The sequence below is a fragment of the Fusarium subglutinans genome (genome assembly GCF_013396075.1).
Source record: "Fusarium subglutinans strain NRRL 66333 chromosome Unknown NRRL66333_c0000048, whole genome shotgun sequence".
NCBI classification, from domain to species: domain Eukaryota; kingdom Fungi; phylum Ascomycota; class Sordariomycetes; order Hypocreales; family Nectriaceae; genus Fusarium; species Fusarium subglutinans.
This window is the reverse complement of record NW_023502111.1, coordinates 1-26,006: the sequence shown is the minus strand read 5'-3', so window position 1 is coordinate 26,006 and position 26,006 is coordinate 1. Positions and strand designations below refer to the sequence as shown.

General features: G+C 50.1%; 9 protein-coding genes across 9 annotated transcripts; 5 read left to right on the top strand and 4 right to left on the bottom strand.

Annotated features, from left to right (window-relative positions):
- Positions 1 to 2,641: 2,641 nt before the first annotated feature.
- On the bottom strand, positions 2,642 to 8,971 carry FSUBG_5117 (cell division-associated; the record flags this gene model as incomplete). The annotated part of the gene is made up of 2 exons (XM_036683179.1): positions 2,642 to 5,768; positions 5,817 to 8,971. 2 exons carry the CDS (start codon positions 8,969 to 8,971, stop codon positions 2,642 to 2,644), a joined length of 6,282 nt encoding a protein of 2,093 aa, XP_036539355.1.
- A 339-nt stretch (positions 8,972 to 9,310) lies between these two features.
- Positions 9,311 to 9,954, top strand: FSUBG_5116 (uncharacterized protein; the record flags this gene model as incomplete). Its single annotated transcript, XM_036683178.1, has 2 exons — positions 9,311 to 9,734; positions 9,788 to 9,954. The coding sequence occupies 2 exons, from the start codon at positions 9,311 to 9,313 to the stop codon at positions 9,952 to 9,954; spliced, it is 591 nt and encodes a 196-aa protein (XP_036539354.1).
- Positions 9,955 to 10,005: 51 nt separating this feature from the next.
- On the bottom strand, positions 10,006 to 11,208 carry FSUBG_5115 (sirtuin type 4; the record flags this gene model as incomplete). Its single annotated transcript, XM_036683177.1, has 1 exon — positions 10,006 to 11,208. One exon carries the CDS (start codon positions 11,206 to 11,208, stop codon positions 10,006 to 10,008), a length of 1,203 nt encoding a protein of 400 aa, XP_036539353.1.
- A 1,316-nt stretch (positions 11,209 to 12,524) lies between these two features.
- FSUBG_5114 (mitochondrial metal transporter 2) lies at positions 12,525 to 14,381 on the top strand (the record flags this gene model as incomplete). The annotated part of the gene is made up of 2 exons (XM_036683176.1): positions 12,525 to 13,599; positions 13,684 to 14,381. 2 exons carry the CDS (start codon positions 12,525 to 12,527, stop codon positions 14,379 to 14,381), a joined length of 1,773 nt encoding a protein of 590 aa, XP_036539352.1.
- A 2,528-nt stretch (positions 14,382 to 16,909) lies between these two features.
- On the top strand, positions 16,910 to 18,813 carry FSUBG_5113 (d-xylulose kinase A; the record flags this gene model as incomplete). Its single annotated transcript, XM_036683175.1, has 3 exons — positions 16,910 to 16,944; positions 16,997 to 17,504; positions 17,566 to 18,813. 3 exons carry the CDS (start codon positions 16,910 to 16,912, stop codon positions 18,811 to 18,813), a joined length of 1,791 nt encoding a protein of 596 aa, XP_036539351.1.
- A 17-nt stretch (positions 18,814 to 18,830) lies between these two features.
- Positions 18,831 to 19,804, bottom strand: FSUBG_5112 (cwf15 cwc15 cell cycle control; the record flags this gene model as incomplete). Its single annotated transcript, XM_036683174.1, has 5 exons — positions 18,831 to 18,837; positions 18,878 to 18,918; positions 19,042 to 19,215; positions 19,270 to 19,722; positions 19,772 to 19,804. The coding sequence occupies 5 exons, from the start codon at positions 19,802 to 19,804 to the stop codon at positions 18,831 to 18,833; spliced, it is 708 nt and encodes a 235-aa protein (XP_036539350.1).
- A 242-nt stretch (positions 19,805 to 20,046) lies between these two features.
- On the top strand, positions 20,047 to 20,982 carry FSUBG_5111 (exosome complex component RRP45; the record flags this gene model as incomplete). The annotated part of the gene is made up of 2 exons (XM_036683173.1): positions 20,047 to 20,210; positions 20,265 to 20,982. The coding sequence occupies 2 exons, from the start codon at positions 20,047 to 20,049 to the stop codon at positions 20,980 to 20,982; spliced, it is 882 nt and encodes a 293-aa protein (XP_036539349.1).
- Positions 20,983 to 21,204: 222 nt separating this feature from the next.
- FSUBG_5110 (ADP-ribosylation factor member of the arf-sar family in the ras superfamily) lies at positions 21,205 to 21,907 on the bottom strand (the record flags this gene model as incomplete). Its single annotated transcript, XM_036683172.1, has 2 exons — positions 21,205 to 21,776; positions 21,859 to 21,907. The coding sequence occupies 2 exons, from the start codon at positions 21,905 to 21,907 to the stop codon at positions 21,205 to 21,207; spliced, it is 621 nt and encodes a 206-aa protein (XP_036539348.1).
- Positions 21,908 to 23,171: 1,264 nt separating this feature from the next.
- FSUBG_5109 (CPA1 family monovalent cation:H+ antiporter) lies at positions 23,172 to 25,346 on the top strand (the record flags this gene model as incomplete). The annotated part of the gene is made up of 5 exons (XM_036683170.1): positions 23,172 to 23,214; positions 23,283 to 23,315; positions 23,377 to 23,523; positions 23,586 to 24,242; positions 24,295 to 25,346. The coding sequence occupies 5 exons, from the start codon at positions 23,172 to 23,174 to the stop codon at positions 25,344 to 25,346; spliced, it is 1,932 nt and encodes a 643-aa protein (XP_036539347.1).
- Between the last annotated feature and the right edge of the window lie 660 nt (positions 25,347 to 26,006).

Below are 26,006 nucleotides of genomic sequence, written 5' to 3'. Positions count from 1 at the left end.
GTCTAAACCGGTCGACTACCGACCCGTGTTGTGGGCATCACGTCTCGTATTGTAGCATTCTGTTCCCCTGCATTAAGACGCGGTGTTGTTCTCAACGGTTATTTCCCTCTTGATGGTTGTTCCCTGCAGAAGCGACGATACCTGGTGCCAAGAAAGCGCCGACGATGGAGGACATACGTATGGAACAGGCGGCTCAGATGATCTGCGGCTTAGATGCCTTTGGAATCACCAATTGAGCAGACCACGGGATATCTTGCATGCACTCCAGCCCCGGCCAGGGTCGACGGCCTTCGAAACCACTATCCCGGACCCTTGTTGGACATGGGCGGCATCTTCCGAGAAGTTTGGTGCTAGGCAAGTTAGACTTCATGGTCAAATAACTAGGTGTCATAATGCTACGTGGACCTAATGTGCTCAATAGGGGAACAATTATCGTTCTGGCGATACGGTACGATGGTTAACAGCAAATTGAAACATGTACGTAGACGTGTTCATATATGGCTCAACAAGCGAGACACCTGTCTTTACCACAGGGGGTCAAACAACTCGCCCAGCCGCCGGCATATTCATTGGAATATACATACATACATAATATCACATCTACGCGAGTCCTACCCATCACGCGTACTTGGTAAGGCTTAGACTTGGGGGCCAGGAGGGGGGAAAAGGTAAATTGGAGGTATGAGACAGAAAACGGCTATCCTCTCCTGTTGCACAGACATTTCAGTACATGGATCCCTTGCCTACTCAAAAGTTCCTCGTCTCCTCCAAGATCATCTCCCTAGGGCTGTAGGTAGTGTAGCAACTGACTCTCTCGCTCAACCCGCTGGGTCGGTCATCACGATGTGGTTGAGAGGTATGATCGCCATATAATCAGTCGAGCATGGACATCGTGACATGGAAGCGAAGGCGACTGATGATCCGGTCTAGAACCTCAACATGATGAACTCTCATTTCACGGATACGTATGTACTTTGCTGTCTACAACACCCCTGGACGTCAATGGCATATGCATTGTTACATACCATGGGATCATCACCATCTTTCTGGTGCACGACGCACATTGATTCATTGCAGGCTCGCTCTAACACACGCACGCACGCACGCACGCAGCCAGCACTACACTACAACACAGCGAGCGAGCGAGCGAGCATCATCCTCGTCGGGCCGGTGCCTCTGCTGCCGGGTTCCATAAATGATTCTCTCCTTCTACTCTGAACGGGCGTAATAGCAACGCGGTCCGCCCGTCGCAGACGCTACTGACCTAGGCAAGGTAACATAACCTGCATGTGCCATAGCATCTGTGTGTTTGCGCCGCACTGCATCATCCTGGTGATCACCAGGAGATTCTCTTGTGTGTTTTGTGTGCCAGAGAAGGGACAGTGACATCCAGGCTATGCAATCTAGCTGTTACTCTGTTTTGGGGTTTTGCCTTTCTGCGATACGGCATGGTACGGACTGTTGAGAGTAGTATGTGGGATAACTAAGTGGGATAATAAGTACGCGTGGGGTTGGGCTTATAGACGCGACGAATAGATATCGAACCAACGAAATTAGGTCATTATCTCAAACACGCAGAGTCCTTGCGAACGAACTCGCCTAAGCCCTACAAGGAGTTGGCTTAAATTAACACACTTTATGATGCCGAAAAAGGATCAAATAGCATATGCTTATGCCTATGCCTAGTAGTAGCTACCTTACCTAGGTATGGCTATGGGTGTCTATTAATACATGGAAGAAGGAGTCTGTTGGGCTGCGCGCTGAGCTTCATTGGAATATATTGGTCTACCTACCTTAGGCTGTCCAGGTTGTCGCGGCCTCAAAAGGATCACTCACTTACTTAGTCAGTCTACTAAGTTATTTCACTACCTATTCTCAGATTAGACGTAAACACCTGCCAATTCCAGGATAATTCATTCACAGGATCTCTCTCTCTCTCGAGTCTCAGGTCAGTCTCCTCCCCTGCATCTCCTTCTGGAAGGTATCACAGCATAGTTTCTCAGCATATATTGACTGGCACTCAGAGATCCAACCATCTTCCTCAGCCACTTACACCGTGCAACCTATAATATGTCTGAGCCTCGGTCCGTTTCGGCCATGGCCCGATCTTGGTCGCAGAAGTGAAACCGTTGTTAATGTTCCACTGCATAAAAACGTAGATGATATCTCCCGGTTGGGGCCATGCTGGCACATCAACAACAACAACAACAACAACAACATGAATCTTCCACACAAACAGAAACCCGTGTGCACCTCGAACTATAAACAGTGGGATCGTGAGAGAATGAGCAACTTAATGGTTATCTAACTTTCAATCTCGGGTGGTATCCAGAGATGTAGCTCATCTTCCCCTGGCCTTTCACTCAACATAGCCTTGGGAGTGTTCCAACAGCCGGACCAATTATGGATCATAAACTCAAAATTGTTCATCAAAAAAGCACTATCCCTTCATTAATCTAAAAATCAAACCAGGATCCCACTTATCCAAACTCCCGGAAATGCTAAGCTAAGCTAAAGGTAGGTATCCTGCTACGCCATGCTATGCTACGCCATCTAACCTCTATTCAGTATCAGCAAGAGACGCGATGTTTCGTAACCCTGAAAAAGGAATAAACAACCAAACACTTTGCCCCCTATTCGTTCAGTCTTCCCTTCTGTGCTTGATGTACACCGGGATGCCATACAGTACCACCGCCGCGGCGTTGAGGTACCGGAACTTGCACGCCTCCCTGGACCGCCCAACCGCCTCGGCCAGTGACACGTTGTTCATTACTTGACCGTCTTCCTCCGACTCACTCTTGTCCTCGCTCGAGGCCCGACTCTTGCCCTTGACTCGCTTATTCTCCTTGAACGTGCCCTTGGGGAACAGTCCCCATTCCTCAAACGATCGGCCCGCGAACCGATCAATGTCCCTATCCGTCACGTCCCATAGCGTACCCACCACAGCTGGACATCCAGCCATCATGTAGTTCCACACTGGGCCGTAGGACTCAAACTCTCCGGCTTCCGTTAGCGACGCAGAGCTGCAGCCCATCAGGAAAGTGGCTGGCCTGCATTTTTCTAGACGACGAATCGTGCGTGCTCGAATATACTGCGCGCCGCTTCCGTGTCCGAAGTAGAGGAGAATCTCAGAGCTTGACAAGGCTTCTTCAAACTCAGCCTCTTCAGGAGCACGGTTCACAATGCCTGTCCAGCTGCCGAGGCCCTTCATAATCGGCTGGAAGGTCGACTGTGTGTTGGTCAGGTCTTTCGAGGGGTTCAAGATGTAGGTACCTTGCTCGGCAGACACGTAGTGGCCCCCTGGTGTGTCTTCAGAATCATCGTCGCTCGCCGATTGTGATTCCGTAATAAGTTGCCTCAAGCAAGCCAATGAAGGTACACGCGAAATTGCAAGTCCCTCCATACAAGGCATCGACTCCCAGGGGAAAGCATGAAGGGCCTTGTCAAGGACCAAAACAGTGTGAGCCCCTTCTGCTCGGTCAGATCCCGTCTTAGCCGCGTCGTAGTAGCCGCGCAGGGCGTCATAAGTCTCGACCACCATAGCGTCAAAGTCAATTTCGTCATAAGCGTTGCGTTCTCCGTGGAATTGGAGAATGTCAACAACAAAATAGAGCAGGTCATTGAGAGCCTCGTCATAATCACTGTCTGGATCACTGGGATTACCCAGACCGATAAAAAGGTCAAGGACTCGTGGGTCAAGGGCCACCTTGGGTGTCTTTGCCGACTTCTTGCTCCGTCCTTGTTTTCGAGAAGGTAGATTACTGTCGAGGATCTGTTGGAAGCTCTTCTGGAAACGTGCAAGGAGGTCCGGTCGGCGTTCGTGCTGAGAAAAGATGCCCTTGAAACCACCTAACCAGGTTGTCTCGATAGTGCTTAGAAGATCCTTAAGGCGATCATCCAAAGCCTCTCGCTCAGCCCACCAAGCGGCTTTCGCACCCTTGACGCTGAAGTCTCGACTAGCAGAGTGGCTCGTCTCGTTAGCGAGCCGAATAATCTCCAGCATCCCGTCCTTTCCATTCTCGAAGTTGAAGATATCCGAATCAGCATCTCGAGAATTGGCACGTTCAAGAGGCAGTCGGAGAATGAATGGACTGTGACCAGCCCTGAATTTAGTGATACACAAATCATGGTGGTTGTCGCTAAGGGAGATGGAAACCACACTCCAGTTGTGAGGTACCATGTCGATATAGTTGTTTTGAAACTGGGCCATGTCTGCTGTGAGTCCAAGGCTAGACCGCCTTGAGTTATGAGCAGAGTCAATGTCGACTGGTTTAGCGGTCTCTTTGGCTTGGAGAGTGCTTTGCTCGCGCTTCCAAGTGACGTTACGAGCCAAGTCTACAGAGAAAGTTGCGAACCCCGAGCCAGCAAGGACCCTAGATTGTGTCGTAGACGTAGCCGACAGAAGAATGACCGTGTTCTGTAGCAAAGCCGAAATGCGATGAACCATAGTGCTATTAGCGGTTGACAGCGTCGAAGCATGAGCTTCGAGAAGTAGTTCTTGTGCTTGTTTCAATGCTTCAGCGAATGCAGGAACACTGGTTTCCTTGGAGTTCTTTCGCTCAGCGGCTCCTACGCGTCCTTTGCGTGGAGGCGTCTGGCCCTGCGAAGCCTTCGCCTTGTCAGAAGCAGCAATAGCAGGGAACGAAATGGTCGAGTCTTGGATGACGGAGAACACAGGGTCGTGAATCATCTGCTCTGTGCTATGGCCGATAAGAGAGATTGCAGTCACGACTTGTTCCTGGGATAGAGTCCCGAAGAGCTTTGGCAGTTCTCTGGCATCCTCCAAAGTTGACAAAGCAGAAGCCCAATCCTTCTGACTGATGAAACCTAAAGCCCGTGATAGGATGACCGATGCCATAAGAGAAGCCTGGTATGCGTCTTGTGGTAGCTTTAGCACCTCTGCAGCAGATGGCTGAACCTTGACGACGACCTCCCGCTTTCCGGTTCGTGGTGCAGGATTTGCAGCAGTCTTAGCCCTTGTCGTCCTTGTGGCAGTTCGAGTGGCGCGCGTAGCAGCTGTTGCTCGTGCTCTGGCAGCAACCGGAGCCGTTTTCTTCACCTCATTCTGGATGCTTAGAACCTTTCCGTGATCGCCAAGGCGTTGCGCAGTCTCCTCGGCAAGCTGAAGTAGTTCACGGGCTTTGTCTTCGTCGCCGCTATCGCGAAACAAGCCGCCAAGTTGGCAAGCAACCTGTACCCGAGAAGCTGAGATGTCTTCCGGTAACTCGTTGAACGCCTCGTTGCCGAAATCGAGCGCCTTGGTTAGCTTCCCAGCTCGGTGGTAGACGGAACCTGTCCAAGCGAGTACCTGTGCACGATAGAGTGATGACCCTGTGCTTTCAGCAACCTTTTGGGCCGACTCTGCGTAGTAAATGGTCTCCTGGTACATGCCAAGATGAGCATAGACAGAAGAGATATGCAGGAGACCTCGCAGAAGGGGGAAAGCAAGTGCCCAGAATCGAGGGCCGATCACCTGACCAAGCTTGGCATCAGTCTTCACACTATCAAGACTAGCTGTTGAGGCGTTCATAACGCCAGGGCTGGCTGCTCGGGATGCTGTCGCCTCGATCTTGGACCAGTCGTGTGAAAGAATTCGAACGCTTGATTTAACGCAGGTAAGCGCGTCTTGTATCCGACCACGCTTTAACGCGAGAACTGAGTCTAGGAACGAGCTGAGGGCTAGAGATATGTTGACTTGTGATTTTGACAATGCCCACGATGAAGCAGATCCATTGTAAATTGCCTTTGCAGCCGCTAATGAGGAATCGCTAGAAACGAGTCAGAATGGTTCCATTTTCCCAGTGTTATGCACTCACGCTTCATCGATATTACCAATGCCAGAGTAATACTCGGCTTGTGTCAGATGAAACCCAGCAATCAGGCCACGAGAGGCGCCGTCGGCTTGGCACAAAAGCTTCTTTATCTCATCGAGTGTTTGTTTTGCCTCAGAGAAGTGACCGATATTGAGATGTTGTGATGCAAGAAGTGTATGATTAAGGATGATATTGTTATAGGTCGGTTCGGCCAGAATCTTGGACAGAGGTGTTGATAGTTCTAAGATCTCAAGCTGCAGACTGTTCTCACCCCGAAGGTTGGCGAAGTGGCTGGCAGATTGGAGGTGTGTCAGAAGACCATCAGGATTGTCAATTCGCTCACAGACATCGTTTCTGGATTTGCATGATTCAGTCATCGATTTCCAAGAGACAAGGGCTTCTCTCAGGGCAGACACCGGGAGAGGATCGCTAGTGACAGCCAATGCAGACATTGACTTATGTAATGCCCTGAGATGTGGAAGATAACGAAGTAGAGCAGCGTCATCGCCATAGTCTTTGCTGTCCAGTTGTTGAATAGTTGCCCCAGCCAAGTTAGAAATTTGCTCCATTTCGTTCTCTTCACCAATGGCCTGGAAGAGCAGCTGGAGCAGAACTCGAAGGCGCCGGATTGGGAAGCGGTCGGGTGTGTAGATTCGCAGAAGAGCCTGGACTGATGGATCGTGCAGCTTGAGTGGCTCTGCCCTATTTGCTGTGTCTCCTACGATTTGCATCAAGTGTTCGAGTACTGCAGCTCGCTCACCCTCCGGCAGAAAGAATGCCCAGTCGTTCCATGAGTGGTCAAGCTTAGCAATTGAACGTAGTGTTCGGGACAATATCTCTGCCTTATCATCAGCACTCCAAGCAATGCTCGGAGGTTGGGAATCTAGCGCTGTAGTAACCTTGACTAAAGCGCCCTCCTCAATCATGTTGGTGCAGATTGATCGGAGAGTTCTGATTGCATCCTCACTTCGGTTTGCAGCCTTGCAGAGATCGGCAAATAACTCCAGTTTGGTTGACATATGAGCCTTCTCCTGTTGGGCCATCGGCCGATCCTGAATCATCTCAATGGAGCGACTCAGACACTGAAGAATCTCCTTATTGACTTGTTTGGACTTGCCGAGGCCCTTGCGTATTTGATTATACCTGGCAAAATACAGACTGGATATTTTCGCAAAATAACCACTGAGCTGCTCTGTTCGTGCCCTTGAAATCGTGGGATCGAGAACAGCATCAATCAGTTTGTTGCAGTCCCAGAGGACCTCATCCATATGCTTCCAAGTAATAGAGTCGGCCTGGATATCGCCGTTGATGACCACTAACGTGCCATCGATAATCTGATTGATCGACTGCATCAAAATCTCTCGTCGCTGGTCGAACTGGAGGATGGACTTGGCTGAAGCGTCTCTGTTGGGGGAAGCGCCTAGCCAACGGCGGCCGAACCGTGGAAACTTGGTGATGAATGTCTTCAGATGCTCCCGGATTAAATTTAATGTGTCATCTTTAACTCCCGGACCATTCGAGTTACTAACAAGGAACCCAACGGCTGACCGTCGAGCGAGTGAAAGACTCTCTAGCAGTTCATTAAGGTCGGTGATGTTTCCACTCAAACTGCCTTCGAGACTCTCTGTAACCTCCTGAACTAGCTGCTGCGTCTTGGTATCATGCTTGGATTGTTTCAACAGTGCAGCGAGAAGGCGGGCCGAAATGGAAAACATGCGAATAGCCGATTCCCCGTCAGGTTCTAGTATATCCTTCAGTTTCTGGAACCAGTGGCATGCTGCATCGTTTTGGCGGTCCGTTTGAGCTGCGATACCAAGAAGTTGGTAAATGGAAGTCAGGGGAGAGTCGAATGAAGCCTTGGCTTGGGACTCTTGTGGCCCAACTAGATCCATGAGCGCGTGGAAGGATGCAGCAATCAGATTGTAAGTTGGTCCATTCGTGGGTGGCTGTCGTCGGGTATACGCGCGAACGCATCGAGAAAAAGGCGAAAGAATATCGTCGTCAACGTTTCCACGGTGGCCAGCCATTTTCCACCATCGAAGCTGAATCTTGAAACAGAGCACTTGCAGCTTGAAAGCTGAAGTTGGAGACGGACTCAGTCTTGACTCTGTCGCAACTGCATCTTCCTTGCTAGAGACACTGGGTGCTAGTGACAGAAGAGTCTGGGATAGTGAGGCTAGTTGCCTGGCTACTTTTTGCGTTTCCTTCGCATTTTTGGCCCCCGACCTCACCAACAGGTTGATGGGGGACGATACGTGAGATTCCTCAAGAAGTGGTAGCACGGCCTCGATATGAGCTGGTTTCTTGGAATGCGCAATCCATCGCAGTACTTGAATTTGACAGCCTGTAACAATTGGTAGCAAGCTATCGGGAATCTTATCACCATAGTCGAGCAACTCCAAAATGACTTGAGCAGCTGTTTGTCCTTCGGTAGAATTTGGTTTCGTTGACTTGTTAACTCCAGCATCGAGCCGTCGCTTTAGAACCCTCAGCTCCTTTAAGGCCTGATCTTGAAACCCAAGCGCTAGAAGTTTGCTAATGAAAGCTGACATTCCATTCTCGAGTTGGAAATCTGTTTGTGTCGCCTGCATTGGGCCCATAATAGATCGTAGGCAGGTGAAAGCCACGCGTGCGCACTCGACAGCGGCGAGACATCCTGTAGACTGCGTTGTCGCTTGTGTTGCTGCTTTGGCGGCGATGTTTGGCGAGGTAGCTACGCGATTCAAAGTTCGTGGCTGCAGCGGTGATAACGGTGCGGATAGGGATCTCCGCAACGTTCGAGGGCCAGATGTTTTCTTGGAGTCTCCCTGAGAGGCTTGTTGCTTACCCGGAGTCGCAGGAGTGGTGGGTTTCGCGGCTTCGTTCAGGGACTTGATGCAAATGTTGATTACATGTGTTGCCAGAGCTGCACGGTCTTTCGATAAAAGCTGCTCGCTGGCAGACTTTGCTGTCTGAGTTTTGCCGCCCGCGGTTCGTTTTGCCTTCGAGTTCGTCGTTGTCTTGGAGGCCGTTCGTGAATTGGTTTGTGATGCCGTGTATGGAGTCTCGATGTCGGGTAGCAGGAGTTCCTTAAGAGTCACGACGGTGGCAGTCGTGCATGTTGATGTTGAGGCTAAAGCTGTCTTGGCCGCGTCGGCCTTTGCCTGCAGTGAAGCCATTTAGATTATGAGTGTAATTTCGTTACCATGCCGTCGTCAAAAACCAAAAGCTCCTAATATTGAGGGAGGTACAGTACAGTACAGGTACAATATGCAAGTTGAAAACGAAAAGCTGCAGGTCTCTATGTCGCAATTGATAATTAGTTGACTGTGTTAATCCTGGCGGCCTAGCCCCGGAATTGGGCAAACACAGCTGGTTGCCCGGGGCAACTGTCGGTCCCCGGATCAGATGGTCCGTGCTTTCATATTCTCGGTAGAAGATCTTTGAAGTTTCGGATCTCAAGTAGGCTAAGTAGCAGCTAACGACGACATTAATCGTCGAGATTTAAAGATCGCAAAATGTCGCTTCGCCAACTTTCTCTTCGCCCTGGCTATATCCGAGTGGCCTCCTTTGTGTTCAGGACGTCGTATACCTCGAGATGCGGCATTCGATACTCGAGCACAGCCCCGGCCACAGTTGTCGATAGGTCATTCTGGCGAAACTTGGTACCGAAGCCACTGAGAAAGGAGAATCGCCAGTTGAGGAAGAAGTCCAAGGAATGGAATCCCGCGACATTCTTCATTGCCATATTTCTTCTTATCGGGTCCATGTCGATTCAAATGATTACTTTGCGAAATTCCTTTGATCGATATATGCGACATTCAGAGGCTCGAATTGCATCCCTGCGGGAAGTTGTCGAGAAAATCCAACGAGGCGAGCCAGTTGACGTGGAGGCGGCACTTGGAACTGGAGATCCTGCAAAGGAAGCCGATTGGGAAGAGAGTATGGGCCGGGTCCAGCCATCACCCTTACTAGTTGCTAACGAATCTTTGCAGTGTTGAAGGCGATTGAACGTGACGAAGCAATTCGCAAGTCGAAAAGAGAGAAGCCAGAGCGAAGTGAGCCCGCAAACACAACCTCATCAACCTCAACCCAGAATGCACAGTCTGTCAAGGCTGCACCGACAAACACAAAACCCGGAAGTCTTGGTAATTTCATTTAAGCGTATGAATCTATCCTCAGGATTGGGTAGTAATACACTGATAATCTACTTTCATGAGAGCATGTCCTTGAAAACACCACGATTTCCGAAGGAAGCTTGGAGCGAAGTCCGTGTTGGTGCTTCTGATGGCGCAACATCGTTGCGCAGTGCAGAAAGAAGAGCTGGAAGGAGGTCGTCTGTCGACAACGCAACTCTCACTCCCTGCTCACCCTCTTGGTTGGGATCCATGCCCGCGAAGAACTTATCCTCGCCTCTGATTCCGCCCATGCTGATGATGGCGATCGGCATGCCCCGATCCTGAGCTCGCTTGGCAAGCCTCCAAGCTGAGTAAGTGGCAAGAGAGGTTCCAACAATGAGAAGCTTTCCCGCATTGTCAATGGCTTCCTCGGCAGCGTGTTTGACATGATTGTCAATGCTTTCTCCGAACATGACCACCGCAGGCTTCAGAATTCCCGCGGTGCTGGGGGGCTTCCATGCACCATCTGTGTCGACCTGGACAACATGCTGATGTCCGTCAGCATCCTTTGGAGGGCTGGATAAGCATTTGGGACAAGAGGGATATCTAAAGGTTGTATAAGGAGCATCTGGTAGATCCACATCGCCGTCGGGGTTCACCTTTAGGCCTTTGAACCTGCGCTCAACTGGGTCTTCAGTGTCTAACGCCCCTGACTTGAGGGTCCTCTCGAGCAACTCGGCCCATTTAGGATTGAGGGTGGACAATTTCTCCTGGAATTCATCTCTGGAGAACTCGTTTCTACAAGTCGTGCAGACAACGGCTCTCAAGTACCCATGTAATTCTAAAGTTGGTAGATCAGGATGAGCTCTTGGATGGAACGAGTCAACATTTTGAGTAATGACACTGCGTATCAGACCAAGATTCGCGAGATCTCTTATGGCATAGTGGCCGTTGTTTGGGGATGCCTTTTGGAGATTAGACCAGCCTAGAAAGCTTCGAGCCCAGTATCGCTTGCGAGATTCGTGACTCTTGAGGAATTCTGGGTAGTAGATAGGCCGATATGTCTTGTTGACCTTGTAGGTGCCTTTGACGCCCCGGTAATCTGCTAAGCCCGAGGCAACTGAAAGGCCTGCACCGGTGAGAACAACGGCGGATGAAGGTAAGTGGCTCGGAGAGGGCGCTACAAAGAAGCGATGGAGGGCGGCGATGGCTCCAGGGAGTGTTGAGGCCGAAGCTGGAGCAATTACTGAAGGCAGGGGGAGGTCCGTGTAAGGGATCCTGAGCAGAGGCTTGCTCATTGGAGCCGCTTTTGGTCGTAATATTTAAGAATTACGAATACTCGCTATGATAATTCTTAAAGTGAAACTCAAACCCAATCCCTAGTGGCTGACGAGGCTGTTTCCAATTGCTTGTGGAGGATTGGTTGAAGAAGACCAAGTCACCAGCCCTGCTAAGGCACTGACTCGAGCTGACCAGTGATGACGACCAGGATACGAAAATTGAAACACAAGGACTGATATTGGACAAGAGGATGGCGTGGCATACAGTCATGAAGATGGTTGTAAATTTGGCTACCGGGATTATTCTTAGAGCCAGTGTAGTGTATGGAGAAGAGCGCGTCATTGGTTTCAGGGACGATTCCAACTCTCAGCCTTGCAACCAAGGGTTTATGTGGCATTGTGGCTGAACGGCCTGGTAGGTAATGCCTGAATTAACCATCGGCTGGGGTGGGCGCTTATTGCTTGAATCCCCCCACAACCCGAACCTGATAATGACAAAGAAGATGGTAAACTCGAGTCAGCTTTCAGGGAAGACAGGCCTCTGTGGTTGATCGGAATAGGAGAAACATGATAGTACTGAATGGACGCAAGATAGATATTGCTTCCACACACCTGGGCTACTGGGTTGTTACTCAATTGCCATCCCCGAAAACATACATATGGCTCAGCGGTCAAGCCCAGGCCCTCCTCCCTAGGCCGGGCCCTGCAAGTTGCTGGCTGAGCTGCCCGGAGACCGGAACCTCGCGATCACTCATCAGGCGAGAGTGTCGTAGATAGTGGGTTCACCTCGCATTCTATCCTCAATGGCGTCGTAGGTCGGTGTCTTTTCCTACCAATTGCCGCACCAAGTTTGGATTTTGGTGGAGCTAAACTACCTACCCAAGTTGCTCTGTTTGTTTTATGTCTGACAATCTTGATAATCTTTCCTCCCCCTCGCTGTCGGGGAATTCTGTCTCTTCTTCGCATAATTACTAAGTTATTGACTCTTTGACTCGCTCATGTGGCCTTGGTCCGCTTCCGACCGAGCCAAATCCGCTCGCTCTATTGAATCCGACTCGAAACTTTGAACAGCTCCGTTAACGGGCATATTATGGCATTGGATACCTAACCACCTACCTACCTAGTAGATAACCCGACGTTAACAAAACACACCATCTTTCCTTTCTTCCCTAGCATTCGTCTATAACCTATCTCTCTGTCTACCTAATATCTGAACCGTGCTTCAGACCCTACGCAACTGCAAGGGAAAACACGCAACAAGATACCCGGCCCCTTCTCCCACTTTCCCGTGTTATCCGTATTTCCCCTGCAAGACAGCATCTCGGATATACTGTATGAGTCTCCCGCAGGCCGGCCGTCCCACGGGCACAGGCACAGGCGCAGGCGCTGCAGTGACGTCGCCAATAGCTGGACCCGGAGCCACGCACAGTCACAACCAGAGGAGTCGTGGCTTTGCCTCATGGGGACATGGACACGGACATGGACATATCAATGTGCACCCTAATGTCCATATTTCACAACAGAACAAATACCGAGGCCAGATGTCCCTTTTGAGATCAAATATAGCAACTCCCCACGTCGCTTGTCTACGTCTTCGCCTACGCGCCCTACAAAAAGCTTCCATCGTCGCCGCCCTATCGACGTGCGCCTACCTCTCAGCCTCGTCTAAACTCTCATCCTACCACGTATCAAATACTGCTTCCGTCACTCGCCCTTCGACTAATTCGCTACCACACCTCGCTCCCTTTCGCAACAAACTTCGATCGCCACACTCGCTCGTGAAAACTCCAATGTCGCAGATACGACCGCATACTGGCCAAGGCCAAGGTCAAGGCCACGACCACAAAGATGGTCAGAATCACAGCCACGGTCATGACCACAGTCATAGCCATGGCATATTGGGCCACCATCACCATCACGACAACGCGTACCTAACTTCAGGCAACAAAGACGACCCCGGTGTCCGAATCACCCGGATTGGCCTGGTCTCTAACCTGGGCATGGCAATCGCTAAATTCGCAGGTGGATGGGCTTTCAACTCCAAAGCAATGACCGCCGACGCATGGCATAGCATCACAGATCTCGCATCCGATATCTTGACACTCGCGACAGTCACATGGAGTCTCAAACCACCGACAGACAAATTCCCCATGGGCTTTGGCAAGGTAGAGAGTCTGGGATCACTCGGTGTCTCGAGCATGCTCTTGGCCGGAGGTCTTTACATGGGTTGGGACAGCGGTATCAGTCTTTATGGGCACTTTTACCCTGAAGCGGCACATGGAATTCTGGAGCACGTCGGACACGGTCATAGCCATTCTCATGGAGCTGCAGCTCTTGGGATCCCGAGTATGCATGCCGCTTGGCTTGCAGCAGGGACCATTCTGATTAAGGAATGGCTTTACCATGCGAGTAAGTGTTTTCCCAAGTCTGAGGGGCACGGCGCCAGACTGCGCGCGTTTAACGTAAGCCTTGGGATTAGCTGACCAGTTGCAGCAATGAAGGTTGCCCGGGAACGTAAATCGTCGGTTCTCGCGTCGAACGCCATTCACCACCGAGTCGACAGTTTAACGGGGTTCGTCACTTTGGCAGCCATCATAGGAGCTAATGCAATGGAGAATGCGGCGTGGCTGGATCCCGTCGGCGGTCTTCTCATCTCCATCATGGTTATCCAGGCTGGTGCCGGAAACACAGTTGCTGCTTTTCGCGAACTGGCAGACCAGGGCATTGATGATGAGATCAAGTCTTCAGTAACAAAACAGGCTAATAAAGCATTGAAGAACGTGGTTGAAGGACATCAAGTTGCTCTACGCGAAGTGAGCGGTATCAAATCAGGCCAGAATTATCTTGTGGACCTCGAGATGACCGTACCTGGTGCATGGTCTGTTGACACAACGCAGCAAGTCGAAGACGCTGTGCGGACCCAAGTCGGAGGGAGAGTACGCGGTGTCAGAAGAGTTCGCATCCGATTCTCACCCAAGGAGGCTACCACCAAGGCAAGGTTTGATGACTTTATCCCTGGGACTGTGGTTCTGCCACCAGAGACCGAGGAGGATGCGTCTGAGGCAGAGGGTGAGTCGAACCACAATCATGAGCATCATGAGCACCACGATCACAGGAGTAGTGGTCATGTTCACGAACCCAATGGCTCCCATGAACAAGGCGATGGTCTCAGGAACAGAAATAAGCAATAGAGTGGAGGATGCCTTGTCAGAAGCGAGACTTTAGCCGGGGATCCTGGGGATCTATCACGGCCATGCTGCATCTTGTTCTCTTCGAAGCTACCCTTTGAATTGGTACGACACGTCCAAGACAACCTTGTTCCTTGGCTGGGGTCTATCTCGGTGTCTTGGGGTCTGAACTGCAGACCAGTGGAGCCCGGCCGGATGAGAAGCCGTGAGAGGCTCGGACTAGGATCTCTCAACAGCCGGCAGCTGTCGACCTGACGGTCGGTGAAGGAAGACCGATGGCATCTGCATGTGCATATGCAGTGGAGAATGCACACCCTTTTCTTTCTCATGATTTTACTATGTTGTTCCGAGCCAGTGCCGGCATTGATATGAAGCAATTGGTGCAATAGAGCAGATCATAGACATGTGTATTCTAAAAGTGGAAGAGAAGGCATAAGGAATTGTGTTTCGCGGGGCACATAACCTAAAGGGTCAAGAGGAAAGGTCTACAATCATAAAGACAACAGCAACTCATGAGATTTGGACCAGGTTTACTACACAGACTGTAATGTGTGTACACTATCATATGTACGGATAGAAAATGCAGATAAGAGAGGTACACGCATGCAATCCTTGTGGCGTTTTTCAGCCTAGACGCGCCCCAACAGGAGAAGAGGGAATTGGATGGAGAACAAGAGGAGTACGCAAAATCCAAGTGTCCGTGATGTCGACGAAGATGATGAGATTCCAGGCGGCAAGGATGTCACCGGACCTGAATGACCCCCACGTTTGAGGCTCATGGCTATGATATACCTACCTAGGTAACCTTCAGTACGTCAACCAAAATGCTCTAGAAGATGGAGTCATTAGAGAAACATCCCAATGACCTTCTGTATCCAGAGTCAAGAAAAGAGACAATTCTTAGAAGCTGGATTCAATCTCCTCACGCCCACTTCTTGCTGTCAGGTAGAAGCGCTCGCTACTCATTGGCTTGACTTTGTTCACGAGGAGCAGCCAGACTTTGAGAGGTCACGAGTTCTATTGGCCGGGATATAAACTGAAGATGGGACAGGGGTGGGAGCTGTTGATGGGTGGATTTAGGCTAATTGCAATTAGAGCTCTGGAATTGAAGGAAGCAGAAAGTGAAGACTTGATTATTGAGAACATGTATGTCACGATATGACAGTGAGCTTTTGACACTTATATATGTATTCTTTGTACTTGGTAATTGGAACTGATGATATTTTACAGCATAGGCATAGTAACTAGGGTTTAAGAAGAGTGTCACACAGTACCTAGTAACAAGTCTCTTGGCCATACTCACTCATCCTTCTTAACAGTCTTATTCTATTATACTGTCTGTCCCTGGTGATCAGTTCCTATTTTTCCGTTTCCACACCTCCTTCGGCTTGATCCGTATCACGACTTGCCTGAATGTGAATGCTTAAGTTTATCAGGTGTTGTTGAGTGTCGTCTTTGCATAGCTACCTTACCTACCTTAGGTGGGCATCTTATTATACACGCCCCTCCCAACGCACGCTAGCCCAGGCTTCCTTTTATCGATCATCAAGGGTCTTGATGAAAAACTGGGGTTGGCTCGCTGGGTTGAACGACTCATTCAGCGGAGAAGACAACCCCACGTTGATACGGAGGATGGAAAGTGAGAGAAAAAATCTCCATAATTTCTTGAGAGTTACGTAGTTTGTGTGTATTATGAATTGGATAAGGTAGTTAATCTTGACAAGAGAGAGAGAGAGAGAGAGAGAGGGAAGATCTGTCATAATGAAGGAACTATATCTTGTTAATTTTTATGTCAAGATGACCCAGCTACCAGGTAATCATTCTATACCTATGCAATAGGTACTTATCAGCAGCAAATAGTAGACTCGCGGATATATTCCCCTGGCATGGAATTGTGTTCATATGACCGAGCTCGTTGCCCAGTTTTTACAGCATGATTTTGGCGACTACCTATGTATTGTCTTTGTGTACCTAGTTAGGTAGGTAAATAGCTGAGGTAAGAGCACAGAATTATTATTGGCATTGGCATTGCCATTACTGCATCCACGCCTTACAAGTTAATGCTAGCTTTGTACCTTCTTTGCAGTTGATTCCGATGCATGTTACCCACTGCAGACAATCTTAGTGTGTGTCTATCTCATTCTTCCCTGTTGGAGGGTGGCGGTCTAACATGATGCAGTTACTGTCCTGTCCTGTCCTGTCCTGTACTGGCAGTGGGTGACTACTCAGCTAAGGCAAGGTACACGCCTTATAAGCTACCTATAAAGCCCAGCTCGTGGTTTTTTCTGGTGTTTTCCCTTGTCTCACACAACTTGACCCATATTCTCTCTATCTTAACTACTGAGTATTTTCACCCATTGCTCGCTATAAAAGATCATCTGCACCACGCGCACGCACTTACAAGACTGCCAACTCTTACGTCACCTACTGAATTGGCTCTCATTTCGTCATCTCGCTACCATTGACGTCGGCCGTGGTTGGCACTCTTACCTGGATTCAACGGCTCGACCTTTGCCCAAAAACTATTCACAATGCCGTTCCTTGCTCGATCCAACTCTCCAGATCAGTCTTCGGACTTTAAGCCACTTTACCTCGGCTTCGATCTGTCGACTCAACAGCTCAAAGGCACGTCAGCCAGATTCTCAGCTGCCGGCACAATTCGCTAACCCATATCCAGCTCTGGTGGTCGATTCAGACCTCAAGGTCAAAGGCGAAGCCAAGGTCGACTTCGACAAGGACTTTGGCCACAAATATGGCATCAAGAAAGGTGTCCACGTCTACGAGGAGACAGGCGAGGTCTATGCGCCCGTTGCCATGTGGCTAGAGTCTGTAGATCTCGTCCTGGACCGTTTGGCCGAGTCTATGCCTGTTCCTCTATCTCATATTCGCGGTATCAGCGGTTCTTGCCAGCAGCATGGCAGTGTCTACTGGAATGGCAATGCCTACGAGATTCTCCACCATCTTGATCCTCGTCTCCCTCTGGTTGTTCAATTACCACAGGCCCTTTCGCACCAATGGTCGCCCAATTGGCAGGATCAGAGCACCCAGGCTGAATGTGACGCTTTTGATGCTGCGCTCGGCGGTCGCCAGAAGCTTGCTGAGGCGACAGGCAGCGGTGCTCACCATGTAAGTTGAGATTCCGATTCCCCAGCGGCTAGAGAAAACCAGAAATTGACAATTCCACCAGCGATTTACTGGAACCCAGATCATGCGCCTCAAGAAGGATCTCCCAGACATGTACGCCAAGACAGCTCACATTTCCCTCGTCTCATCATGGCTGGCATCCGTCTTCCTCGGCGCCATCGCCCCCATGGATGTCAGCGATGTCTGTGGTATGAACCTCTGGGACATGTCCCGCCAAACATACAGCCAACCTCTTCTCGAGCTTGCTGCTGGGAGCAAGCGCGAGGCCCTGAACCTACGAAAGAAACTGGGTGAGCCTTGCCTCGATGGCGCTGCTGTTTTGGGCTCTATCTCTCCCTATTTCGTGGACCGTCACGGTTTCCACCCCGACTGCCAGATCACACCATTCACCGGCGATAACCCCGGAACTATTCTCGCCCTTCCCCTTCGGCCTCTCGACGCCATCGTCTCTCTCGGTACTTCGACGACATTCCTCATGAACACACCAAAGTACAAGCCTGATGGCGCTTACCACTTCTTCAACCACCCCACAACCGATGGCCACTACATGTTTATGTTGTGCTACAAGAACGGAGGCCTAGCACGTGAGCGAGTGCGAGACCAACTTCCCAAGCCTGAGAACGGTCCTACCGGCTGGGAGAACTTCAACAAGGCCATTGAGAACACTCCTGCTCTGGGCGCTGCCAAGGAGGACGATAGGCGCAAGCTTGGTCTATACTTCTACCTTACCGAAGTGGTACCCAACATCCGTGCAGGCACTTGGCGATACTCATGCGAGCCGGATGGCTCTGACCTTCAGGAAGTCAAGGGAGGGTGGGACAAGGAAACTGACGCTCGAGTGATTGTTGAGTCTCAGGCCCTGTCTATGCGCCTGCGCTCTCAGAATCTGGTTGAGAGCACTCGACCCAGCCTACCAGCTCAGCCCCGTCGCATCTACCTCGTTGGAGGTGGCTCTCTGAACCCAGCCATCGCCCGCGTGATTGGCGAGGTCCTCGGCGGCAGCGATGGTGTTTACAAGCTCGACGTTGGCGGTAATGCCTGCGCCCTTGGCGGAGCCTACAAGGCCCTCTGGGCTCTCGAGCGCCAGCCAAATGAGACATTCGACGAGCTTATCGGTAAGCGATGGACTGAGGAGGGTAACATCCAGCGCATCGATGACGGTTACCGCGAGGGGACCTATCAGAAGTACGGCAACGTTCTCGGAGCCTTCGAAGGCCTGGAGAACAAGATCCTCGCCGAGCAGGCTTTGCAGTCAAAGGGCGGACAAAGACGGTTGCAGGAGAGTGCTTGATTTAAAACTCAGGGTATCTAATGTCTAAAATGGAGGAGTTTGTCTATGTCATTATCTAACGTACTTGCTCATGAAGCGCCTATGAAAGTCGGAACGGAGGAGATCCTAAAGGTCTGGGTTAGCGAATGATGTCTCTTCATCTTTGAAGGGAAAAGAAGAGAAAAAGAAAAAGAAATACATATAGAACTGAGTCGCTGGCAGAGAATGCTTGCGAATCACAAAACTTACGTTTACGAACTCCTTTTTCTTGCCCCTGTCTTCTGTGCCACGCGCCTGATTCTTGAATACCACGTCATCGTCCCATCGACGCTTCATATTGAAGTCTTGTTTGTTGAGGAGAGGATTTCCTAAGGCAATATCTCGTTCTCGGGCCTCTTCCTCTTCTTTGAGCCGCTCGGCCTCCTGTGATGTGTATCAGCAAACCATTATCTGCAACCAAGAATCGCTCAGACTTACCTCTTTCTTCTTCCTCTCCTCTCGCTCTCTTCGTACACGGTCCAACTCTCTCTGCAGCTCTGCATCGGAGTCATCATCGCTATCCTCGTCGTCTTCACTGTCATCGTCGTCGTCCTCTTCACTATCGTCGGCATCGATATCTCTTGTTTCTGCCAAGATCCGCCGTCTCTTCGCCTCTGAATCCTCTCCCTCGCCATCAGTAATCGGAAGCGCTCGCTTCGCGCCATTGGACACGCTGGTTTCGTCGTCCTCGTCGGCATCATCAATGAGAGTAGGGGCGCCATTCTTCTTGGTGAAATGGGCGGATTCAGCAGCGAGAAGCTCGGCAGCGAGATCGCGCGCGGGTTCATCAGCATCGCCACCTTGACCGGCTTGACGATATTTGAGTTGTGTGTGGGCTGGAAGTAGGCGTTGATGGTAGGCTGGACCTCGGAGGGCTTCTTTGCCACGGGCCTGTGAAAAGTCAGTACGCGCTGAAGAAATTAGAAGAGAGAATACGGACCGGATCAAACGTAGGTCTATGCGCGGTAGTCATGGCGATAGTTCCTCAATGAATTCTGGAAGAAATGGTGCCTCAATGTCAATAAGAAGTCTTGAACATTAGGTAGTATGTTGCCGACGCGAGGCGTACAGTGAGACGGAGGCCTACCTATCGTAAATGGGGCCTCACCGCCCGGCAGAATTTCTTCAATGTTTCTCTCAGTCTATTACGCTTTGGCAGTTTATAAACACAGCATTTCTTGTCGCGAAATATTCACACAAAAATAATAGTCAATCATGCCTCGCGAAGCTGAACCTTCTCTCTCTGAGAGGACTTTTGTCACTCAAGCTCTCGATGAGGGTTTGCGATTAGACGGACGCAAATTCGACGAGTTTCGGCCTCTTGAACTCACCTTTGGAGATGAATATGGAGTTGCGGAAGTCAAGTATGGAAAAACAAGGTATTTCACAATTGTATCTCAGCGATATATATTTCTTGCTAATCAAACTCTCAGGGTTCTAGCCAAGGTCTCAGCAGAAGTCACCGTGCCGTACTCAGACCGTCCCTTTGACGGTGTTTTCACAATCACATCAGAACTCAGCCCCATGGTTGCCCCTTCATATGAGGTCAACCGCCCTTCACTCGAGGAGGTTCTTCTCTCCAGGCTTCTCGAGAAAACAATCAGAAGATCTGGTGCGTTAGACACCGAGTCACTATGCCTCATCGCCGGCCAGAAATGTTGGTCTATCAGAGCCGATCTTCACGTCCTCACACATGATGGAAACCTCACAGACACGGCTTGTCTAGCGGTTGTTGCAGCTCTTCGGCATTTCCGCAAGCCTGATTCCAGCATTGAGGGAGAAAACCTCACCATATACACACCCGCTGAGCGAGAGCCCGTGCCTCTAAGCTGGTTACACTCCCCTTTCTGTGTCACCTTCAGCTTCTTTGGCGAAGATGGGAGCCAAGTCCTCGTTGATACCAACTGGCTTGAGGAGCAACTGCGAGTTGCTCACTGCACATACAGTCTCAACAAGCATGGCGAGATTTGTCAGATTGCCAAACTGGGTGGAACTTCTCTTGACGCACCACTCTTCATCCAGTGTGCCCAAGGAGCACTCAACCGATCTAAGGAGCTATCTGACCTGGTGGATAGTAAGCTAGCTGAGGACGCAAAGCGAAGGGACAAAGGAGGGCTCATGGCTGAGTTGACAGCCGAGAACGACAGGTGAGGCTAACATCTGCAACTTAATTCCAACAAAAACAATAAACCCAGAGGAAAATAGAAACCATGATACCCCGCAAAACGTTCGCCTAGTGTTCCCCGTGCTTCGAGGCTAAACAGTGATTTACTGATGCTCCATACAAACTCCGATACATACGCCGAACCAAGCACTGTCGTAGCTCTTAAGCTCGCTGTAGTGATGGCACACAAAGGCCGCTCATGTTAGAAACTACCGCATCACAGGCGGTCGAGACTCTTTGTTCCATTGTACTCTGGTCCTTACCCACTCGATAGCTTCTCGGACTCCGTCGCCAGTAAGAGCACTCATGGCCAGCACTCGAGAGTCGCGGACAGCAGAGCCCTTGTCGCCCTCCATAACCTTCTTCACTAGACCCTCCTTGATTCGTATCGTCTCGACACAGTCCTCGCGGTCCTGTTTGTTTGCTAGAATTAGAAGCGGTACCCCTTCAGTTTCAGAGTGTTGTAGGACGTCCTCGAGGACTAGCCGACACTCCTCCAGTCTGCCAACGTTCTCTTCATGCTCAATGTTTCCGTCGCCAATATCTGTGCTGTCGATGATGAAGACTATGGCATGGCAGCTTGCATAGTAACTCTGCCAGAGCTTTCGGAGCGAGTGCTGACCGCCTACGTCCCAGAGCTTGAGGTACATGTCTTGTAGGGGTATCGTCGAAACGTTCTGGCCTACGGTGGGTACTGTCTTGAGCTTCGGGTCGGGTCTGTTTGGTAGAAACATGGACTTGACTTGTTCGTGAAAGGTAGTTTTTCCGGCATTGTCAAGGCCTAGAAGAATTACAGAGTATTCTAGCATTGAAGGTAGCGAGGTTAGCGTTCGAGGGAAGAAATCATGAGGCGTTCAAGGTACCTTCTTTGCTGGTCGCATAGAGGTAAATGCCTTTGGCGAGGTGGTACATCGTAATCGCGAGTGCTCCTACAGATTATGTGCGTGATTGACGTCGTAATTTCCAATGTTCGTCGTAGACACGACAGTGGGAGTTGTTCAGCTGGGTTGTGAAGTTGACAGCTTCCCATCGAAGTGAAGACTTTGGGTCTAAGTACAGAGGCTAGCTCCGGGGCTGACAGCGTTGTCGTCCCCCTCCACCCCCTTCCAGGGGCTTAAATTCCATCATGATTAGTGGATTGACCTACTGAAGAGTCTCAACAGGAGACCTTATGTAGCCTATCCCCCACCAAGAGGGCCCCGCTAGCGTCCATGGATGCAATGGAACTCATAACTAATCAAGGACTGTGAGTTTGCCGATTAGGAAGACCACAAGCCAATAATGGTTGGTTAGCGAAACAAACCTGATTGAAATGGGGTCCAATACTGTACGAGCTGAAAGTAAACTCGGCCCCGAGTTTGGATATGTTTGCTTGTTTCTTTGTCCCAAGTCCCGACGTTGGTATCATGTACTTAGCATGATGGGGGTTAGGTATGGAAGGCAAGGTACAGAGTATATCATGACAACTTGATGGTGGAATGATCTTACGTCATCTTTCTCTTCACTGCTAATAGAATTCATAGAAGAAAACAGAATTTACAGGTGGCTCCCCATCGGTTAGAATATGTCTTTAGATTAGAGATGTTTAGAGGTCAATTGTCTTGATCAACACGGTCTAACTGTGAACAACTCGGGTTGGTAAGGTAGGTAGGTATGTAATATTCTTTGCATCAAAGATGAGCCAATCAGAGTCTTGATTTGTTGAAAGCTGTCGCCTTTCATCTGGTTGACTTGTACCTACTATCTTGGCTGCTAAGTTAGCCCACCTTCCATGCACTCAAAGGTACTACCTAGCTTTAGGTTAGTAGTTCCATTACCTTACCTTAACTTAACCTTACTAACGTACCTTACTATAGGTTACCTACCTTAGTAGCAGTTATCCCTCTAACTTCCCAATCGCATTACCCAGATCAGGGCACGCCAACTTGTTCCCTACAACATTCGCTATTTTGCTGCCTGGACTCTTCTTTCGTGTCGACATCGTCAGCAGTAGCAACTGATTCGTCCTGCGGTTCCAATACCGCTTCCTCTCGATACTCGTGCTCCCTTGCGAATGTTCAAGTGTCGCAGCTTACGAGGTTCGCGCAAGGGGTTTCCCACTTGATCTGAACGATCGCGACGGCTTCAAAATTATCGCAAACAGACGGAGACCCGACACGGAGACGACGCAAATACAATGGCTTCCGCGAGGCTCGTCGGAATGGGCTTCCAGCTCCTTAGTACGCTATTCACCACCTGTCGAGTTCGACTCTGGTTCCGCAACGTGAGACTGACGAATCGAACATAGAGCGAGCGACCGATGAAGAGAGCGATCCTGAGGGTGTGTTTTCCCATTCGAAAAGAGACAATTCACCACAAGAAATACTGACCATGACCTCCAGAGGGCGACTCTGCCCAGAAGGAATTGTTCGCGGCGTGGGCGCTCTTCATCTCGATTATGCTGCTCATCATTGCTTTCTTCACAAGCTATATGCTGCAGATGAAGAAGGTCACTGCTATACATGAAACGGTTATATCAATCTTTGCTGGTGCGTTCCCTGAAGTCAAGTACCGGGGATCAATGGCTTACACACATGTCTTCTACTTGCAGGTATGGTTGTCGGGCTTGTCTTAATGATAGCTTCTGGCGACTCTATTCGCAACATGATCAGTTTCGACTACCAAATCTTCTTCAACCTTCTTCTGCCACCCATTATTCTATCCTCCGGTTACGAGCTACACCAGGCCAACTTCTTCCGCAACATTGGCACCATCTTGACCTTTGCCTTTGCTGGAACCTTTCTGTCGGCCGTCGTTATTGGCTTGATCTTGTACATCTTTACACTCCTCCCCGGATCGCTGGGCATGACCTTCGTCGATGCGATTTCTGTGGGCGCAACTCTCTCTGCTACTGACCCTGTCACTATTCTCGCAATCTTCAACACCTACAAGGTTGACCCCAAGCTCTATACCATCATCTTTGGAGAGTCGATTCTCAATGACGCCATCGCGATTGTCATATTCGAAACTGCGCAGAAGTACAAGAAGGGCGAGGCTGCTAATCTTGGCATCGTCAGCTTCTTTGAAGGCACAGGAATCTTTCTGCTCGTCTTCTTCTGCAGCATGTTTATTGGCTTCATCGTTGGCGTGGGCACTGCTTTGCTGCTCAAGTTTACCTACCTTCGCCGTATTCCCAAGATTGAGAGTTGTTTGATTGTCTTGATCGCCTACGCAACTTACTTCTTCTCTCACGGCCTTCATATGTCTGGTATGTCACTCCAGTCCTGGCTTGCGCTGCACACATTCTAATTTCCATGCAGGTATTGTGTCGTTGCTTTTCTGCGGTATTACGCTTAAGCACTATGCCTATTTCAATATGTCACGTAGAACTCAACTCACCACCAAGTTCATCTTTCAGATCTTATCGCAGTTGTCTGAGAACTTCATATTCATTTACCTGGGGCTGGCTTTGTTCACAGACAACAACCTCTCATTCCAGCCGCCTCTCATCATTGTCACTATTCTGGCTGTCTGTGCTGCCAGATGGGTCGCCGTATTCCCTTTGTCCAAGGCTATTAACTGGTTCATTCGATATCGCGCCAGCAGACGCGGTCAAGAGGTTGGTGATGAGCTGCCCTATAACTACCAGGCCATGCTCTACTGGGCTGGCCTCCGTGGAGCTGTCGGCGTGGCGCTGGCTGCTTTGCTCACTGGCGACAACGCGCCCGCACTTAGAGCTACTGTTCTGGTTGTTGTCGTGCTTACTGTCATCATTTTTGGTGGTACCACCGCTCGAATGCTTGAGATCCTGGGTATTCGGACTGGCGTTGTTGAGGAAGTTGACAGTGACGATGAGTTCGATATCGAGACCTTTGGCGGAGGCCTTCAGGTCAAGCGTTCAGGAACGGGGATCGGATATAATCCTCGCCGGAATGGCAGCGTTGCCCTTGGCAGTCTCGAGGCTGGCCAGTCTGCTAGTTATGTCTCAGGCGCCTCGTCTCCGCACACTGGTGGCCGCCCTGTTAGTAAGAGTCGAAAGAACTCTATCCCGGAGCGATCTGATCTCCTTCGCCATAACGACGATTCCGATATTGGTAGCGATATTGACGTTTCCGACCTGCCTCCGCCAGCCCGACGATCGCCACTGCCACGGGCTAGCACCGCTCCTCCATCGCGAGCAGACAGTGCATATGCAACTCCCACGACAGAGACGCCCGGTGGCCAACCTATAACAGCAACCAATGCCCTCCGACAGCTCTGGTCCTCGGAAGATCCGGCCAGTGTATTCCACCATCTGGACGAGGACTTCATCAAGCCCAGGCTACTACTTCAAGGTGATAGCTCTAGGGGTGGGCACGGTGGACCAAGCTGAGTGAGACATGGTGAATGATGGATATTCATGAGATTCCCGCGTCGAGGCGGGCTGTATCATCTTATGTGCATGAACGGCGTTGGGTTTCGTTAGTATAGACATGGCATTGATGTTAGATAAATGATGTGTTTATTCTATCTCCTTGTGCTCGTATTTCCTATTCATCGTGTCACTTGCGGATGCGCGACATGGTGAATGCAATTGCATATGAGGGTGGTGGTTTTTTTTTAATCGCCTTGAATAGACGATGACTTCGAGGCTTAGCGTAATGATACGTCTGTTTCACGCCTCGAATAATTAATAACATGTATCTACAGATGATCTCCAACTCATCACGAATATGCCATACCAAACATCCGTTGCTCATACATAAAAAGGGTAAGCAACTGTACAACCAGAACCAGAATGGTGCCCTTTCTTTTGTCTGTACGCTTTTTTCATGACAAGATCAACACCAATATTCATCGCTTCCCATGCACCAACCAAACCAGTGGCTCTAGAACCCAAACAAGAAACTTTCCTTTATTTTGCCCGTTTTGTACGATTAACCTGCTGACGGTGTAGCACTGCCGCTTGCCTGCCTTTGTTGTTGTTGTTGTTGCTGAGCTTGTTGCTGCTGCTGAGCTTGGGCTTGGGCTTGGGCTTGGGCTTGGGGCTTGG